General features: G+C 47.7%; 2 protein-coding genes across 4 annotated transcripts in view; both read left to right on the top strand.

Moving 5' to 3' along the window:
- NDUFAF5 (NADH:ubiquinone oxidoreductase complex assembly factor 5) overlaps nt 1-17,248 on the top strand; it is a 78,617-nt gene extending 61,369 nt beyond the window's left edge. Inside the window, exon 12 of one of the 2 annotated variants that reach the window (XM_068130804.2) lies at nt 17,208-17,248. The gene's annotated coding sequence lies outside the window, so the exon portion shown is untranslated. Of the gene's footprint in view, nt 1-1,332; nt 1,456-17,207 lie in introns of those variants that run through there. The other variant, XM_068130803.2, reaches the window with a different exon arrangement.
- The window catches only part of CLIP3 (CAP-Gly domain containing linker protein 3), a 40,866-nt gene continuing 22,649 nt past the window's right edge, over nt 1,333-19,549 (top strand). Inside the window, exons 1-2 of one of the 2 annotated variants that reach the window (XM_068130793.2) lie at nt 1,339-1,461; nt 17,208-17,347. In XM_068130793.2, the coding sequence (XP_067986894.1) occupies nt 1,344-1,461; nt 17,208-17,347 (258 nt within the window). In that variant the 5' untranslated portion in view covers nt 1,339-1,343. Of the gene's footprint in view, nt 1,462-17,207; nt 17,348-19,549 lie in introns of both variants that reach the window. The other variant, XM_078786739.1, reaches the window with a different exon arrangement.

Here is a 19,549-nt window from a genome sequence, read left to right as displayed (position 1 = left end):
ATGGAATGTGCCGATGAGAGGAAAAATATCAAGAGACAGATTACGGTGGATAGTGCGGGTAGTGGAAAGAATTGAAGAACAAGGAATTGAGGGAAGATACTGAAGAGAAGGAGGGAGAAAGCGGATGCGATCAGTAATTACAGACGCTATAAAACTGTCTTGATAAATCGATATTGAGGCTGAAGAATGATCCTGTGTGCCTTCTTAGCTCAGACCCAGCTGAGATTAGACCGATTATAAATACTGTAGTTGGAATTTGAAATAACGTTCGATCAAAATTAATTATGAATACGGGAAAACCCCTTTTAATCTCAAGCGAATGATGTGTGGAATGAAGGTTCATTGAATGAATTAGGCTACAGGAGGAGGACGGAATATCGGATCGAGAAATCGCGCCCGCGGTCGGGGTAAGCGGAGCGCGCGGTCGGGGTAAGCGGAGCGCGCGGTCGGGGTAAGCGGAGCGCGCGGTCGGGGTAAGCGGAGCGCGCAATCGGGGTAAGCGGAGCGCGCGGTCGGGGTAAGCGGAGCGCGCAATCAGGGTAAGCGGAGCGCGCGGTCGGGGTAAGCGGAGCGCGCGGTCGGGGTAAGCGGAGCGCGCAATCGGGGTAAGCGGAGCGCGCGGTCGGGGTAAGCGGAGCGCGCGGTCGGGGTAAGCGGAGCGCGCGGTCGGGGTAAGCGGAGCGCGCGGTCGGGGTAAGCGGAGCGCGCAATCGGGGTAAGCGGAGCGCGCGGTCGGGGTAAGCGGAGCGCGCGGTCGGGGTAAGCTGAGCGCGCGGTCGGGGTAAGCTGAGCGCGCAATCGGGGTAAGCGGAGCGCGCAATCGGGGTAAGCGGAGCGCGCAATCGGGGTAAGCGGAGCGAGCGCCGATGTTCCCGCCGAAAACAAAATCCCAAGACTGAAGGAATAGACGATGGTATCGATAAATGAACGTGGCGCTATTTTATTGACTTCAGCGGACATGTTTGTATGTATTGATCGGTATTTACTGCACAGTCTCCAGTGTGACGCACGTTGTGACGATGTGACGATGCTGCTTCTCCATGTTTCTCGTCTGCGCGGCTTGCGTCGTGGAAATAATTATCAACGTTCCACAAAACCTGTAATATTTAGGATTTAAACGTATATATTTAAGAACGATTTTTTAATTCTTGGTTTTATTTTTTATCGTCACCTCAATTCGTTGAGATCGCGATAGATTATTAATTTTGATGAAGCGTCGAATAATTAAATAATGTAATACACGGGCCGTTCCGTTATTGGTCGAATTCTCGGATCGGGCTGTCTGGGTCACGTGACTGCTTTTGTTGCCTTGCCCACGTGCTTTTGTTGCAGCGACGGCGACGATGACAAAGGACGCAGCTTCGGAGGAAAACCGGGAGAACGTGAAGGACCCAGACAAGGCCAAACCGACCAGGCCTGTCTCCCACCCGGTGTCTGTCGCACCACTGCCGCCCGATTATGGTACCGTTTACCTGTGCTTTACGGTACTGGTGTAACCATCAATGCAGGTTGTTTATTTAATGTTGTTAAAAGGATACTTTGAATCCGCACAACCACCCTCACCAGAAAAAATCACCATGTGCTGCACATTAATTAAATAAATCCCCAATATATTTCTGAGTTGTTCACTGAGCAGTTTGCAGAAGAGATGACGTACTGTACCGCATTCCCTGTGATTCCCTTTTATTCCCATTCCACGTGAGGTGAGGGTTTCGGGTTTCATTTGCACGAGGAGCTTTCAGAATCATGGGAATCTCCCGCGATGAAGCTATCTCCGAGGGCCTTTCACTGACTCACCGCAGGCAGGTTGGTGGTCTTTCTGTCTTCTACCGACTCCTCTCCGGCCTTGCCCCCCCAGCTCTCTCTGGGCTCTGTCCCCCCAATATTCCAACAGGTCGCACAAGATCTGCCTGCAACCCTCTTATGGTTAAACTGCCAAAATCAAGACTCTCTGCTCACCTTCACTCTTTCATTCCCCTTTTCTCCCGCCTCTGGAACAAACTCCCTCACTCTCTTCAATCCCACTCCTCCCTCCAGGTCTTTAAAACGGCTGTTCACCACCATCTCTTATCTTTCCCCTTCCAAAACCTTGATCTTTTCTACCCCTGATAATTCACCCCAGATACACTTTTTTTTTGAAATTCCAACTTCTTTCCTGGAAGTCCTTGCAGTGTCCATATGTTTTATACCTCTCCCACCTCCCCTCAAGCCCTCTCCCTCCCACAGTTCTCTCGATGTCCCTGCTCTCAAATGTTGTGTTTGTGTCCTTCCCCCTCTCTCCCCATCTTGTCTACCGCTCCCCTTATATGTTTTATGTGGTGGTTTGACTTTTTGTGTGATTAATGTTAGCTCTTACACGAGCCTCGACCTTGTATACAAAAAAAAACAAAAAAAAACAAATCCAAGATAATGGAACGCCCAGCCGCCCCCCCCCACCCCCCCTCCCCTCCCACCCTGTGTACCTCCTCAAATCCCAATTTTTGCAATGCCTTGAACAAACATTGGTACATCACGAATTATGAAGGTTGTGGTGACGTTTCATCAACATTGTTTGTGTAGGTTCTGAGAAAAAAGCAAATACCTATTTTGGGGGGCAAGCCCCCCATAGACCACCTTAGACCCCGATTGTTTTAAATGCCAAGAACAAACTTTGGTACAACACTTTGGATTAAGGATTTTTACTTTGGATTAAGGTTGTGGTCAAGTTTCATCAGAATTGCATGTGTAGTTTCTGAAAAAAAAGCAAACACCTATTTTGGGGGGCAACCCCCGTAGATCCCCAAAGGGGCAGATTTTTTAAATTTTGTGAACAAACTTCGGTACATCACGGGTGGTGAAGGTTGTAGTTAGGTTTAATCGAAACAGTGTGTGTAGTTTCAGAGGAAAAAGCAAATTCCTATTTTAGGTGATCAAATCTGGATCCACTTTGACCCCCGGTAAACCCCCTTAATCCCCAATTTTTTTTTAATGCTGTGAACAAACTTTAGTCACAACGCAACAAATATCATTTATGCCAATTTTTATCGCAATCCCATCAGCGGTTTCGGAGAAGAAGTTTCAAGTGTTTACAGACGGACGGACGGACAACGCGCCATCGCATAAGCTCCCCTGAACTTCGTTCCTGGTGAGCTAAAAACAGTGTTCGCTGACCTGATTGCAATGTGAGAGCAACATGTCTTGTGCTTCAGCCTCCATGCAAGAGATGCCAGCACGGTTGAGAGCTGTAGATTTCACCAAATCCAGGAGACATTTGATGCTGGTGTGCCAGGCATTAGGGGAGAGCAGTACTCCATTCAGCTACAGATAAAGGCCCTGTAGAGTGTTGGCAATAAGTAGCTTTGATTTTGCGGTTGCCCTGCAGGCCACCTTTGCTAAATTGTAAGGTCATGGCTCATATATCATAGTGGGGCCTAGAAGTTCAATATACTAACCTTTTCCATTGCATTGTCGTGGAAATATGTCGGTGTGTCCATTTGACGATCCTTCAGGAAAGACAGGGTGAGACTATTTGACTTGCTAGGGTTGAAAGAGGTTCTGTTTCTCAGACCAGCAAGCTAATCAACTTTGGATCAGCAGAGGGTGACGCAGCCGCTGACTCCTTGTCAGTGGAATCAGTTACTGTACACCTTTGCAATTTCATTACCGAAAGGCCTCTTAGCCTTGTACACCAATGTCACTCCTCAAACCACTGCTGAGAATGATGATGATTGTGTGAGTCGTCGCTTCGCCCATCGGCGCAGTAGACTGGCCAGGTCCTCGGAATGATGACGGCTGCCCTGGACGTCCAAAGTGAACACAGCTGTCTGCAGATGCTGCGCAATGGCGTTTAAATTGGTGCCACCAATGACTTTCTTGGGCACATGTATCCACGATGTAATGCTGCCCAGGCTGACCTACAGGTGGTAGTAGGGTAGCTGTTTTTCAGCTACCTCAGGGAGTGACGTCCCTGCCCTATGCGACACGAGTCCTGGGCTCAGCTGGCTCTGGCTGACAGTACCTGGTTATGGGCTCCTCGTCCAGGGTAACAGATCCCCACTGCCTTGTGGTGGAAGCTTCTTTAGGCTAAGGCTATGGAATGATGAGAATATAATGCAGTGACATTCAAATATTTATTATTCTCAAGTAAAATTTAACAAAGGCAGTATATATATATATATATATTGTGTGGTCGTCAGCCCCGGATAACTTCAGATGGCACGACTTGTTAAACGACCATGATCGCCTTTCGTACCGTCAACCTCATACCTCGTACCGTTAACAGGGAGGTTACTGTTATGAGCGGGTATCATGCCGACAGTCATGTGACATGCCGACAGCGACACTCATCACAATTGATTGGCCAAGCAGTAACAAGTCACGTGCTGCATACTTATCTTGATCAACCGATCGTTCAGTTGCCATGTGCCACTGTCGGGATAAACCGGATGAGTCAAGACAGGTTCTTGTTTCAAGCATGCATTAAAAATCACACGTATTTACAGGTATTTACTCACGCAGCATGTCCCCTCACTGCGTGGTCTCACTCACACATCCTGTTCATGCACACTGAGAAAGGCGACCCTAAGCAGCGCACAGTGCTGGGACAGACGACTTTCCAAAGCAGGACTCCCTCCCACAAGAAGGGCTCTGAGACGAACCCAGGATTACGACGGACTGAACCGGAGAAAGGGAGAGGGAAGCTCGAGACCAGCTTGGATGGGGGCTGTGGACTGATTGACAAAATAAACATTAAAAAATACACATTTTTCTTTAAAGCCATCTAGAACAGTGTGTTACAGCCTGAAGCACACCAAGCTAAATATTCAATCACACCGGCTTTATTTATAGATCATCACACTGAAATTCTATTTCTACACATAAAGAAAAAGGAAACAAAGATGGGAGAGAGGGAAAAACCGGATTAGGGAAGCACGAGAGGGACGGAGTAGGCAGCCAGGGCTGCAGTGTGCTATTTGTGTAGTCAGTCCCAAGGGAGGACCAACAGTCTGGTGGTCCTGAAGAGGTCTGAAGAGGAGAGACCCAGACGATGCGGAAGTGAGTGGTGATGGATCCTCCAGTATCAACTCAAGGCCAGGTTAGGGGATCCGAACTGGAGGAGCTGCAGCAAGAGTTCGAAATAAGCACTGCATTCAAGGCAGGCCCAGCAGTAGGCCCCAAGGCCAGCCCACAGTAGACCCAAATGCAGGCCCAGCAGTAGGCCCCAGTGCAGGCCCAGTGGTTGGCTCCAATGCAGGCACAGCGGTAGGCCCCAATGCAGGCCCCAACAGTAGGGCCCAATGCAGGCCCAGCAGTAGCAAGGGTTTAATCAAAGTCAACCTTCAGGTACAGATGTGGCCGCAGGGGTTGATCCGGCACAACCTTCAGGTGGAGACATTTCCGCTGAAAACTCCACACACGAAAAGGCACTCCGCCATGAGCCTTCCTCCAAAATGGCCAGCCTCTCCTCTGAATCACCTTCCTGGCCCCTCCCCTGCCCCACAGCCACAGGCTTTATACCCATGGACCAAACCACTTGGTCTAACTCACAGGGGGAGGAGGGGGAAGGAAGAAGAAAAGAAAGGTCACAGACCGTAACAAGTGTTTGTCCATCTGTATGTTTGTATGTACAGTCACGTGAAAAAGTAAGTACACCCCATGTAAAGTTTTGACTTTTTCAACATATTTCAACATACAGATATTTGATCTTCATTTCAACAATATTGATAGATAAAGGTGATATAATATAACAAATATCATGAAACTTTTACATTTTGTAGTCCATTGTATAGTTTTCTGGTGTGCGATAGAGAAGCTGATGGAAAACGTGAAAGATGAGGAAGTTGTTGTGGGAGGAGGAGACCTAAATGGACATGTGGGACGGAGTATGGATGGTTTTGAGGGAGTTCATGGGGGTTACAGATATGGTGTGAGAAATGGAGAAGGTGAAAGGATTTTGGAGTTTGCTGATGGAGCTGATTTGTTGATTTGTAATACTCACTTCCAGAAAGAGGATAATAAGCTTGGTACATACACATCAGGTGGGTCGACGACAACCGTTGACTACCTGATGGTGCGTAGGCGAGATAGGGGGCACCTCCGGGACACAAAGGTGATCCCGGGGGAGGAGGCTGCTTCACAGCACCACTTGGTTGTCTGCGACATAAGGGTGAAAGGTGCGAGGAGAGCTCGGCGGGTGAAGTACCAACCGAGAATGAAGGTGTGGAGGTTGAAAGAGGTGACAGAAAGGGAGGCATTAAAAGAGAGGCTGAGTAGGGTAGAGGATGATGTGGTTGAGCTTGAAAGTGGTTGGATGTCAATGAAAGCTAGTCTGTTGGGAGCCGTTGGTGAGGTATGTGGATGGACAAAAGGACCACCGAGGCACTCTGAAACATGGTGGTGGGATGATGAAGTTGGAAAGAGGATTGACGAGAAGAGGAAGAAGTTCAAGGAGTGGCAGAAGGCGAAGGGTACGGGAGCAGAAACAGCAGAGCATGAAAGTTAAAAGGCAGCCAAGAAGGCAGCAAAGAAAGAGGTAGCAAAGGCGCAGGAGGCATGTAGGAAAATGTTCGGAGAACGCTTGGATTCGGAAGAGGGTCAGAGAGCAGTATTCAGGATTGCAAAGCAGATAGCGAAAGAGAGGTGTGATGTGATGGGGGTGAGTTGCTTGAAGGATGAAGTGGGACAAATCGTTGTGGACCCAGATGGAATTAAAGGAAGATGGAAAAGATATATGGAAATGCTGTTGAATACAGAGAATGAATGGGATGGCAACATAGAGAGTAACCCAGTTTTAGGACCGGCAGAGAAGATAACATAAAGGAAGTTGAGGAAGCGATAAAAGCAATGAAGAGTAGAAAAGCGGGAGGGCCGACGGGAGTTGTGGGAGATATGTTGAAGGCAGCAGGAAGTTGGGGTGTGAAGAGAATGACAGAGATCTGTAATCTGGCGGTGAAAGAAGGCCGCATTCCGGTGGATTGGGAACTGAGTACCCTCGTCCCTCTATACAAGGGGAAAGGTGACCCTCTAGAGTGTGGCTCGTACCGAGTGATAACGTTATTGGAGCATGGAATGAAGGTATTGGAAAGGGTGTTGGAGAGGAGGATAAGGAAGAAAGTGAAGATCGACGAAATGCAGTTTGGAATTATGCCAGGAAGAGGAACGACAGAAGCGCTTTTTATTGTGAGGCAGTTGCAGGAGAATTACATGGAGAAGAGGAAGAAGTTGTTTCTTGGGTTTGTTGATCTGGAGAAAGCATTCGATAGGGTTCCACGCAAAGTATTGACATGGGCAATGAGGAAGTTAGGAGTGGAGGAATGGTTGATCAGAGTAGTGATGGCAATGTACAAAAGAGCGCTCACAGCTGTAAGGACGAAGGACGGGAACAGTGGTGAGTTTGAGGTGAAGGTGGGAGTGCATCAGGGGTTAGGGTTAGTTATCAGGGGTACTAAGTCCACTACTATTTGTAGCTGTGATGGAGGTGCTGGCTCAGAATGTAAAGGAGGGTTTACCGTGGGAGTTGTTGTATGCAGATGATCTGGTGTTGATTGCGGAAAGTGTGGATGGACTGAAGGAAAAGATGAACAAGTGGAAGGAATGTATGGAGACAAAAGGTCTGAAGGTGAATATCGGAAAGACGAAGGTGATGGCAAGTGGTAAAGCATGTGGTGAGGTGGAAAGAACTGGGAAGTGGCCATGTGCTGTGTGCAGGAAGGGTGTCGGAGTGAACTCCATTCAATGTACAATGTGCGCTGAGTGGGTTCATCAAAAATGTAGTGGTCTGAGAGGGTCATTAACCAGTGTGGCAGCTACATTCAAATGTAAGGTGTGCACAGAGGGAGCTGCAGATGGAGGAAATGTTGAGTTGGATCTTGGAGATGGCGTGAAGCTGGAAGGTGTGAAAACATTTTGCTACCTCGGAGACATGCTGAATGGAGAAGGTGGATCAGACTCGGCAACGGTTGCTCGAGTGAGATGTGCATGGAAGAAATTTCGGGAACTGAGTGGCGTGCTGATGAGGAGGGGAGTGTCGTTGAAGCTGAACGGAAAGGTGTATGCTGCATGTGTGAGAAGTGTTATGATTTATGGGAGCGAGACATGAGCGAGACACGAAGAGCAGCAACGAAGGTTGGAAAGGGTGGAAATGCGAATGGTTTAATGGATGTGCGGAGTATCGTTGAGAGAGAGGAAGACAAAAGATGTTTGCGAAAAATGATGGAAATAGAGTCTGTGATTGATGTTGTGAAGAGGAACAGGTTGAGATGGTTTGGTCATGTGTTGAGGAAGGATGAAAGTGACTGGTTGAGAAGAGTGATGGAAATGAATGTAGAAGGAAGTAGAGGACGGGGAAGACCGAGAAAGACTTGGCTAAAGATGGTGGAAGAAGAAATGAGGGCAAGGGGGTTAACAAGGAGAGATGCAGAAAATAGGGCAATATGGAGAAGATTGTCATGGGGACCGCAAGGCTAACCCCCACTCTAGCAGGGAAAATGGCCTTAAAATGCATGTTGTTGTGTTGTTGTATTGTATAGTTTAAATAAACAAAAATGGAAATTTCGCATGTGGAAAAAGTAAGTACACCCTTACATTTATCACTACTTCAAATACCTAAAATTAGAATCAGGTGCACCAGCTCAGGTGCAAATGATTAGAACATCGTTAGAGAGGATCTTGTAGGAACCTGTCTTATTTAAACCTCAGACATTTAGTTTGGTTTGCTCGTTTTTGTTGAAGTGTGCGGCGTCACCGTGCCTAGATCAAAAGAGCTCTCTGAGGCCTTCAGAAAGAAGGTTATCGATGCCTACGGGTCTGGGAAGGGATTTAAAAAGATCTCCACACAATTTGAAATCAATCATTCGACTGTCCGGTAGATCATCTACAAGTGGAGAAGATTCCAAACAACTGCCAACTTGTTCAGGCCAGGCCGCCCCAGCAGGTTCAGCCCGAGAGCAGACCGCAAGATGCTGAAAGAAGTCTCTAAGAACCCCAGAATGTCATCACGGGACCTACAGGTAGCTCTTGCCACTGTTCATGTCAAAGTGCACGAGTCTACCATTAGAAAGAGGCTGCAGAAATTTGATCTGCATGGGAGGTGTGCCAGGAGGAAACCTTTGCTGTCCAGAAAGAACATCAGGGCAAGACTAAAGTTTGCCAATGAACACCTAGGCAAAGACCAGCACTTCTGGAACAATGTGCTCTGGACAGATGAGTCTAAGGTAGAGCTATTTGGCCACAGTACCAGAAGACATGTTTGGCAAAAATCAAAGACAGCATTTGACCACAAGAACCTGATACCAACTGTAAAGCATGGTGGTGGAAATATTGTGGTTTGGGGCAGCTTTGCTGCATCAGGGCCTGGGCAGCTCACCATCATAGAATCCACTATGAATTCTTCATTGTACCAGAGGGTGCTTGAGGATAATGTGAGGCCATCTGTCGGAAAGTTGAAGCTCAACTGAAGGTGGACCTTGCAACATGACAATGAACCTAAACATACCAGTAAATCCACCAAGGAATGGCTGAAAAGAAAGAAATGGAGGGTTCTGGAATGGCCAAGTCAAAGCCCGGATCTAAATCCCATCGAGATGTTGTGGGGGGATTTGAAACGAGCTGTGTATGCAAGAAACCCCTCAAACATCGCACAGCTGAAAGAATTGTGCATGGAGGAGTGGGCAAAAAATTTTCCCAGTCGATGTCAGAGACTGGTAGACAGTTATAAGAAACGCCTACTTGAGGTTGTTTCTGCCAAAGGGCAATACCACCTATTACAGCCAAGGGTGTACTTACTTTTTCCACATGCGAAATTTGCATTTATGTTTATTTAAATTATACAATGGACTACAAAATGTAAATGTTTCATGATATTTGTTGTATTATATCACCTTTATCTATCAATATTGTTGAAATGAAGATCAAATAGCTGCATGTTGAAATATGTTGAAAAAGTCAAAACTTTACGCGGGGTGTACTTACTTTTTCACGTGACTGTATGTCCCCTCAAACATATACCAATCATAGCTGAGGATCTGGTCACATGACAAGGTAGTGTGATTATATCTGATGTCATTTCGGCATTACGGCGGCTGACTCTCCACACTCGGTATTTTGATTTCTATGTCGTTCAGGCTGAACATATTGTTACGGACGCGGTTTAGATGTTATTTTTGACCGAGCGGTTGGTATGACCGCGACCGAACAGTTATTCCCCGGCTAGACCCCGATTCCACCCAGACGTTGACCAAATCGCGCTATGCTAAATCAATGATGGAAAGGACACAACGACTGGGATAGATGAAACGACGCCAGGGGTACAGTTCTCAAGACCTCCGGAGGAGGGTATAATTACAGTGGTGGAGAAAAGGGGGTAGATTACACGGCAGAGTGAGGTAAAAGACACAGAAGAGATGGGCACTTAAATACAATCTTATCTTATCCCAGACAGACCACAGACAAACGGAACAAGGCTGACTTACACAGGGATTGATGGCAGGAAGGGACAGGCAGTCGATAGCACAAGGTGCACCTTGGCTCGGGGACAGGATAAAGCACGGTCCAGTCCAGAGATGCGGGGAGGCCTCACAGCGCTCGGAGGGTACGTCTTGCTTGCTCCAAGCTCAGCGCGCATCTGACGTCACCTCCCTCTTCCTGCGCATGCTCAGCGGGGAGTGACACGCCCTCGGCTGGTTGGCTCCGCCCCCCTGGGGCCGGTCCGCCGCTTCCATTGGGTGCGGGGGTTACCAGGCTCCGCCCTTGACGAGGAGCTGACAGGGAGCCCCTATTTGGTAACCCCGTCGAGCACATGTTCGATGGCGGCTCGTTGGGAAGGCCTCGTGCCCTCCCAACACCCCCTACCAACCAAGCCGGAGTGAGGACGCGCACTCCCTGTGCACGCCGCTGCCATTGCTGTTGTTGTTGTTGTTGTTGCTGAACCGTGAGGAAGAGCTGCGGGGAGGTATTGGGAGGTCCTAAACTTCATAACGGTGCCATACAATCACATTCTGGTGCAACGAAGGGTCAGAATTAATGGAAACGAGTCCTTAACTGACATAGACTAAGAATAACTAGCAAGATGTCCTATAGTTGTCTTACATGAGATGCGGTGAACCTGGGCACGACATTTAATGGGGGAAATAGGGGGAGGTCGGGTCTACAGAGTGTTGTTTACAGAAAATGGGACTAGGGAATGGGGGATTGGGGATAGTTGGGAAGTATTGAGGAAATAGGGGAATATTTACAAGCGGATATGGATGGATGCAAATCCCATATCCGCAACATTGCACCCTTCTCTACCTCGGGGCGTGCCGACCCGATAAATTTTTACCTACTTTAGTGTGGCACTCAGATGTAGTTCCCTCTACTATTAACTCAACCCTGAGTGCGACAGTTTTACAGATGTTCACAAATGAGTAAATATGTCCCCCTGCGACGTTGCACCCTTCTCCTAACAGAAACACACCCACAGGATAACCGAATCGCGGAAAGCATCCTCAAACTAAACATACAGCCGGTAGGGAGCATTATTTATACAACACTGATATTTACACTACGATCCAGGACCTGTTCTTTGAGGAACACATGCAGATGTTATGCATAGGGAGAGCACGCATGCCAGCATCGATACACCAACCCACGAGTGCCCTGTGGCCCTACGGCCTTTAATAATGTGCAGAGCACCCCGTCCAAGCACCAAAAGCACCACCCCATACGCACAGTCAGCACCATCCGGTGCACCAATAAAGTGTTCAATAACCATGCACAATCAAGTGTCCATGGTCAGCGGTGGTGTCGCAGCCGGCCGATGTTCTGCCGCTGGTCTTGCCTTCTTGGAGTGCACTTGGCCTTCTGGCTTCTTTAGAAATAAAGAAAGGCGCCAACCGCGTCCATTTCTTAATTGTGGCCGTCAGGGGGGCAACTAAAAGTGGTTCACCTGTATGGCATAGGTGCCACGTTGACCCAGAGGTCCATCCACGGGTGGTGCTTGACCGCAAAAGAACTGCGGTCCATTGTGGGCGGCCACAAAAATTGCGGTCCATATGGTGTATCGATCCAGGCAGCAAGCAGCGGAAGTACAGGCCCACAACTGCGGAGCCAGCACCTCTCTCTCCTCTCTCTCTGCCCCAAAGCCAGATCCTCGGAGGTGGGAGACAAAAGAAGACAAGTGAGTAAGGTGGTAAGGGCGCAAAAGTGCACGCAATTCAAGGTAATGCACACTGGGGGCACATGGGAACCAGGTGAGACAGGTACGTTCCTACCATACGCCCCCCCCCGCCCCCCACCAGGTAACCTACATTGCCCCTCCCTTACCCCTTACTGTATCCACAAAACACAACACTACCCATAAACATCTACTTTACACATCAACAAACGTCCCCTACTGTCTTCCCCGTTCCTCCCATAAACCAAATTCGTCTTCTCTCCCTCCTAACCAATCAAATTTGCCATTTCCAACTCTCATCAAAATTTGCCATCTCCAACTCAACATCAACATTTGCCATCACCAATTCATCATCAGTCCCTCCTAAGGAGGGAGAGATGGAATCACCCCAATGTCTCATCCACGTCGTGATGCGTCTCACAAATCCACACAGCAATTCTCCTTTCCTGCAACACAGAACAAAGGAACACAGGTGTGGAGTCATCATCACCACCTCACGTAAGTGGCTGCGTATGGTGCGACAGGTTCATCAATCCTAACTATTTCCTAAATGACTTTAACAACTTTACATTACCCGGGGTCTTTCCCTGCCAATCCATTGGCCAACTTACACTATGGGTTCTAAAAACCAATTCCCATTGACCAAACTGTGGTGCTTCTCAATTTGGGGTCTCACTCCCCCGATTCAACACTCGGCGCCCCCGCACAATTTCGGTGGCTGGGTTGTGTGACGCTCCCAGCTGGTCCGCCCACCTGCACACCTCCACCACTGTTGTTGCCTACCGAGCTCACCTGCTCCTCACCCTAACCTAACTAACTGGGGAAGGCCCTCTCGCACTCTCACCCCCTCAGTGCCCTCTCTGGCACGGGCTGCCCGATCCACACCCGGGATCCTCAGGCACCCACTGACACCAACGGCTCCCAGAGCCCACCTGCGGCCTCACCTGGCCGACATCTAACAGTGGCGGAGTGTCCAACCATTCACACTCATACTAACAGGCCACACGACCAGCCAATTTCACCACACCAATGCACCCATCCACAATACCATTCTGCAACCGCACCACAAATGCCAATATCCAACCACAATTTACCTATACCTTCTAACTATTCTTTAAACTACCCTCCCCGGGTACTCGTGAAAAGGGGTCCACTCTTCCCCCATCCACACCTTCGCACCATGCACACCACTCCGTACCACTTACTCCAACTCTCTCCACACCACTCATTCTCTGCTCCATATATTCCACACACCTGCACTTGCACACCTGTGCTCTCATACTTGGTGCCGCCTGCACCCTTCTCTCCCCCAAGCGCATTCGCGCTGAACCACAACACTCACTACTCATACACTGCTCCACACACCTGTCCAGTTCTCACACAGCATCATCTCATCTAACTACTCCCCTCTGAAACTTGCGCTTCCCAGTCGTCCCTTTAACTATTGCGCTCCCTCGTCATTATCATCCACTCTAATCTACCTGCGTCCCCTCTACAGGTATCCTTGTCACTAACTAACCTTAACGTTACCTAATGTCATCTTCGCTAGATCCCTACACACAATATCCTAACCCACCCGGGCTAGTTTTCACTGCCATACACCCCATAATCTATAGCGCATCTGCCCCCATCATGGGAAGGGTGGCAGGGATGCCACCCTTACCCACCGTCATACGGCGCGAGTGGGACCTTGTGGGACCACCTCGTATGTGAGTCGTTGCCCGCCTGCCGGACCCCGTGCGTCGCCCCTTGCGGGGTCAGCGCGGGGCCAAACCGGCCGGGCCCCCACAGTACATTACCCCCAAGGGGCTCCCGTGCCTCCCCTGTCCCTCTAAAAACTACCCCTGTTGGTGTCGATGCATGGGTCACGCTTCCGCAACCCGCTACCCATTCCATACCACCACAACCTTGCTCACTCACACCTCGCACCTCTCCCATCACCGGACCCTCTCGCTCGCACCCTCGTTCCATACACTCCGGACCAGCCATACACCTCACTCTTGGCCTCTCACGAACATCCGGGTCCATCTCGACCCCCAAGCTTATTAAATCACCTGGCGCATCATACGCACGACCATATTGGTCACCACTTACACCGGGTCCTCTTTCTCTTCGCTTCTCCTCCGTCACCTGCGAATCCCTCATCCGGTTAATGAGCACCTCATCACGATCCGAACACAGACTTTGGACCAATTCTTTTACTTCCTCCTTTATCTCTTTCTTATCCTCTCTCCGTCGCTTCTTAATTTCGCTCACCCCTTCTTCCACTTCTTCTAATTTCTGCTTCACCTCCTTCATCTCCTCGTGCGCCCCCTTAAGTTCTTCCTCTAACTCCACCTTATTTTTTTCTATGTGCTCCCGCACCTCCCGCTCTTTAACCTCCATCACCTCTACCACCTTGTTCATTTTCCTCGTCAGGTCCTCATGTACCGTCTGACACTCTTTTTTAATTACCCCTACGTCCTTTTTCATCTCCTTCTGTGTCGATTTTAAACCCTCTATTACCACTGTGTTCTTCTTTACCTGGTCCCCCAACTCCTTTTGTCCCACTGTCAGTTGTTCTACTCCCAGCGTCAACTCCTCTATACCACCTTGCAATTTTACAGTCCCCTTTCTCACCTCCTTCTCCATGCGCTCCTTACAGTGCCTCACCTCCTCGCGCACTCCTCCGACCTCACTCACACCTCTTCTGATCTCTTCTCCCATCACTTGCATCTCCTGCCCAGATGCCACCCTCATCTGCTCCATTTCCTCCCTGTGAGCATCCAATTTAGTTTCTACCCCCATTCTGACCCCCTCTATCTGCTGCCCCATTTGTTTAACTTCCCTTTCCGCTTGGTCCCTCATGTCCCTCAATTTGCCTTCCATACTAGTTTCTAACCCCTCTAACCCCTTTTTCATCCCTTCCATTTGATTCTCTTGAGCGGCCATTCTGTTTTCTACCCCCGTTAACCCATGTTTCACCCCTTCTATCCCATTGTCTAACCCCTCAAATTTCTTGTCTAATCCCTCAAATTTCTTGCCTAATCCCTCAAATTTCTTGTCTAATCCCTCACCGGTACCCCTCGCTTCGTCCCTCATTACCCCCATTTGGCCCTCCAATCGCTCACCCAGTCGCTTAATTTGGCTCCCCATACTCATCTGTACAGCTGCCTGTAGCTGCGCAATGAGGGCCTGCATGTCAATCCCTCCCACTTGTGCAGCGGGCGCGGCCGCCGTAGCCATCTGCGAGGCGCCATTTTGCGCGCCCGTAACCTCGTGCACGAGGACGCGATTTTGCGAACCTGCCGCCCTCACTGCTTCGCTCTCCTCATGTCCCTCAATTTGGTCCTGGATCGACCCTGCCTCACTCTCCTCTACCGGAACCCAGCCGTCTTGATCTGCCATAGCGCGACTTTCAAAATTCGGGTTTTTTTTTTGTAAAACAAAATCAAATTTCGGTGACTTTATAATTTTGACCAAATTTTTTTCTAGATGTTTTTTTAAAATTTGGTTCGGGCCTCGAATCTCACTCCTCGACACCAATTGTTACGGACGCGGTTTAGATGTTATTTTTGACCGAGCGGTTGGTATGACCGCGACCGAACAGTTATTCCCCGGCTAGACCCCGATTCCACCCAGATGTTGACCAAATCGCGCTATGCTAAATCAATGATGGAAAGGACACAACGACTGGGATAGATGAAACGACGCCAGGGGTACAGTTCTCAAGACCTCCGGAGGAGGGTATAATTACAGTGGTGGAGAAAAGGGGGTAGATTACACGGCAGAGTGAGGTAAAAGACACAGAAGAGATGGGCACTTAAATACAATCTTATCTTATCCCAGACAGACCACAGACAAACGGAACAAGGCTGACTTACACAGGGATTGATGGCAGGAAGGGACAGGCAGTCGATAGCACAAGGTGCACCTTGGCTCGGGGACAGGATAAAGCACGGTCCAGTCCAGAGATGCGGGGAGGCCTCACAGCGCTCGGAGGGTATGTCTTGCTTGCTCCAAGCTCAGCGCGCATCTGACATCACCTCCCTCTTCCTGCGCATGCTCAGCGGGGAGTGACACGCCCTCGGCTGGTTGGCTCCGCCCCCCTGGGGCCGGTCCGCCGCTTCCATTGGGTGCGGGGGTTACCAGGCTCCGCCCTTGACGAGGAGCTGACAGGGAGCCCCTATTTGGTAACCCCGTCGAGCACATGTTCGATGGCGGCTCGTTGGGAAGGCCTCGTGCCCTCCCAACACCCCCTACCAACCAAGCCGGAGTGAGGACGCGCACTCCCTGTGCACGCCGCTGCCATTGCTGTTGTTGTTGTTGTTGTTGCTGAACCGTGAGGAAGAGCTGCGGGGAGGTATTGGGAGGTCCTAAACTTCATAACGGTGCCATACAATCACATTCTAGTGCAACGAAGGGTCAGAATTAATGGAAACGAGTCCTTAACTGACATAGACTAAGAATAACTAGCAAGATGTCCTATAGTTGTCTTACATGAGATGCGGTGAACCTGGGCACGACATTTAATGGGGGAAATAGGGGGAGGTCGGGTCTACAGAGTGTTGTTTACAGAAAATGGGACTAGGGAATGGGGGATTGGGGATAGTTGGGAAGTATTGAGGAAATAGGGGAATATTTACAAGCGGATATGGATGGATGCAAATCCCATATCCGCAACATTATCATTGAACCTGTCATATATCACAATCGCCATGCTGTACCTTTACGTTTTTCATTCAGTGTGAAACACAAACAAACTGATTGTTAAAATGATCATCAAATATCGAAAGCATCGGCGTGACGTCTCTTGCAACAAAATGGTACCTATAGGCCTTCGGCTTTATGCCTACCCTTCGGACCGCTTCGGACAAATTAAGCACAGGTTTCTTAATACAGTAGTGTATTGTTTCAGTAGTATCGTTTTCGTAATAGTAATAATAATAATAATACAGTAAATATGACCATAACACTTTAATCCCAATGTCGTGAATACAAAGATTGATTGATGGGGGAAAAAACCATCAAAAAATACGTTCATCATTTAACCTTGTAACTCTTTCTCCATTCTCATCCCCACCACGTTCCACTACAGGGTTCGCCTTTTTCGATCCCAGTGATCCAGGTTGCCAAGAAATTTTGTTTGATCCTGCAACAACCATCTCACAGTTGTTTGCCATTGTCCGGCAGTGGGTACCACAGGTGCAGCAGAAGATTGATGTAATTGGAAATGAGGTATATGGGGCTGTGGGGAACAGTAGCGAAAGACATATGATATGAAACCTTTTTAGCAGAAAGCTTAATTATTGAAAAAATGACCTTTCTTATGATGCACAGAAGCATTACTGCAAAGTTCCTGCCTCTACATCATCTTAAAAAGGATGCAATTAGAGTAATTCCTTCCCGCATTAAATAATTTACTTGAAATACATTTGTGAGGCATAAACATATATGTGAAGTGAAAAAACAGATCCACCCAACTACAGGTTAGTAAGCTTGCTTTCAACAAAAATAAAAACCAGAAAGAGCAATCAGAGATTGCAAACCCTCACTAGGATGTGTTTTCTGTGGTTTTTAAGGCTTTTGTGTTAAAACAAAAATGGCGACCGAACCACGTGACCGATGACGTCTAACAATTTATCTCTAGATGACGCTCAAGAAATTTCATCTTGATTGGATGAAGTTTTGTACTTGTCGAATTATGACGTCATAATGGAGGCACATATGACATCATCATTAACATGTTATTACGCATGGAGAGTTCTTTTCAATGAGCCATGTCTCAATTTTTTCTATGCAGCGCTTTCGGAGATATAGAGGTGCAAATCTTTTCTGTTTTTCCAAAATGGAGGCTGAACCACGTGACCGACGACGGCATAATTATAATTTTAAAAATTATACAGGTGAAGTTGCACCTGTGGTGACAATTTCCCGTCAATCGGACCAACGGTTGCAGAGAAATTCATATTTATTCTGTGCGGACAGACGGACAGACAGACAGACAGATGAAAAATCACTCGTAGAGCGACACTTGGCAAAAGGGAACCAAGTAGAATGGCACTCGGTGGAGCATCCTTTTGACCTCACAAATAATTGGTGGTTGAATTATGTGACCTGATCTGCAAATCGTCTTCTAATTAAGTGAATCGGATAAAAATTGACAATTTTAGAAATTTGGCCTATGTTGACCTTTTGGCCTATGTTGACCTTTTGGCCTATGTTGACCTCAAAAATAGTTGGGGGTTGAATTCAGTGACCAGATATGCAAATCGTCTTCAAATTTTAAGTTGAGGATAAAAATTGACAATTTTAGAAATTTCCCCTTTGTTGACCTCGAAAATAGTTGGTGGTTGGTTTCAGTAAGCTGATATGAAAATCCTATTCAAATTTCATATCAATAGGATGAAAATTGAGGATTTTAGAAGTTTGAAAAAAGTGGTTGACCTTTGGCAAGATTGTTACCTCAAAAATATATAGGATTTTGTCGGACCACAAACATTACCATTTGGTGAAGTTTTGTGAAGATCAGTTTAAAATTGTGACCTGTAGGCAAGTATAAGTAAGTGGACAGACAAACAAACACACACACAAACCGGAGTGATCAACGTACTTGTGCAAAAAAAAAATTCTTGCAAAGTAACAAACAAACGGACTCAAATGCATTACGCTCTCCTCACCGAGGGTAATAATGGAATCCAATCATTGGTGCCAATGTCGTCTTTCCTCTTTTCAAAAAGCCTATTCTCCGACCATCAGTTTGGATTCCATCCTGGTCACTCAACTGTGGATATGTTCTTTTTTTTGTTTAGAAATGTTGTCAGCGCAGTAAAAGTGTAGCTATTATAAAGTTACCTTATGGACAGAATGGCCTAAACTTCCCTTTGACCCTCCCCGATAAAGCATTCGTTCTTAAATTTGGTAAAGCACTCTTTTAATATACAGCTTTAATTGTGCAGTACGAGTTAGTTCATAACGAGATAACTAGTTAGTTCATGGAACATGTTACCCCATGCAGTCTTGACAAAAAGGACATGGCAAGAGTCTTTTAAGCTCTTGCTTTGCGTTTCCTACGAGCAACCATTTTTTATGAATCTCGATATTCCCCAATGATGAGAGCAGCGCAAGCGGCACATTTGATTGGTTGAGGTGGCGTAAAATGGCGTAATATTTTGTCCAAGTCCTGCTAAACTGGAGGTTTTTGGAAGTGACAACAAGGTGGTTTGCATTCTACAGTGTTCAAGTATATAATTAAATTGAAATGAAAGAAAGATTTCAAAGGCTGTAGAAAAAAAGTAAGTTTACCGCCGTTGATGCAGCGTTATTTTCACCACCTTATTTAACACGTTACATTAGTTATTCGTGCCTGTGGTTTGTGTCCGATATTACATCCCTAAAAACAGTAATTATTTCTTCTTTTGAATGATTTTCAGTATTGTT

Source organism: Myxine glutinosa, chromosome 11, assembly GCF_964187855.1.
Source record: "Myxine glutinosa chromosome 11, kmMyxGlut1.1, whole genome shotgun sequence".
Classification (NCBI taxonomy): domain Eukaryota; kingdom Metazoa; phylum Chordata; class Myxini; order Myxiniformes; family Myxinidae; genus Myxine; species Myxine glutinosa.
The sequence above is the reverse complement of the archived record's forward strand: the minus strand, read 5'-3'. Positions and strand labels throughout refer to the sequence as shown.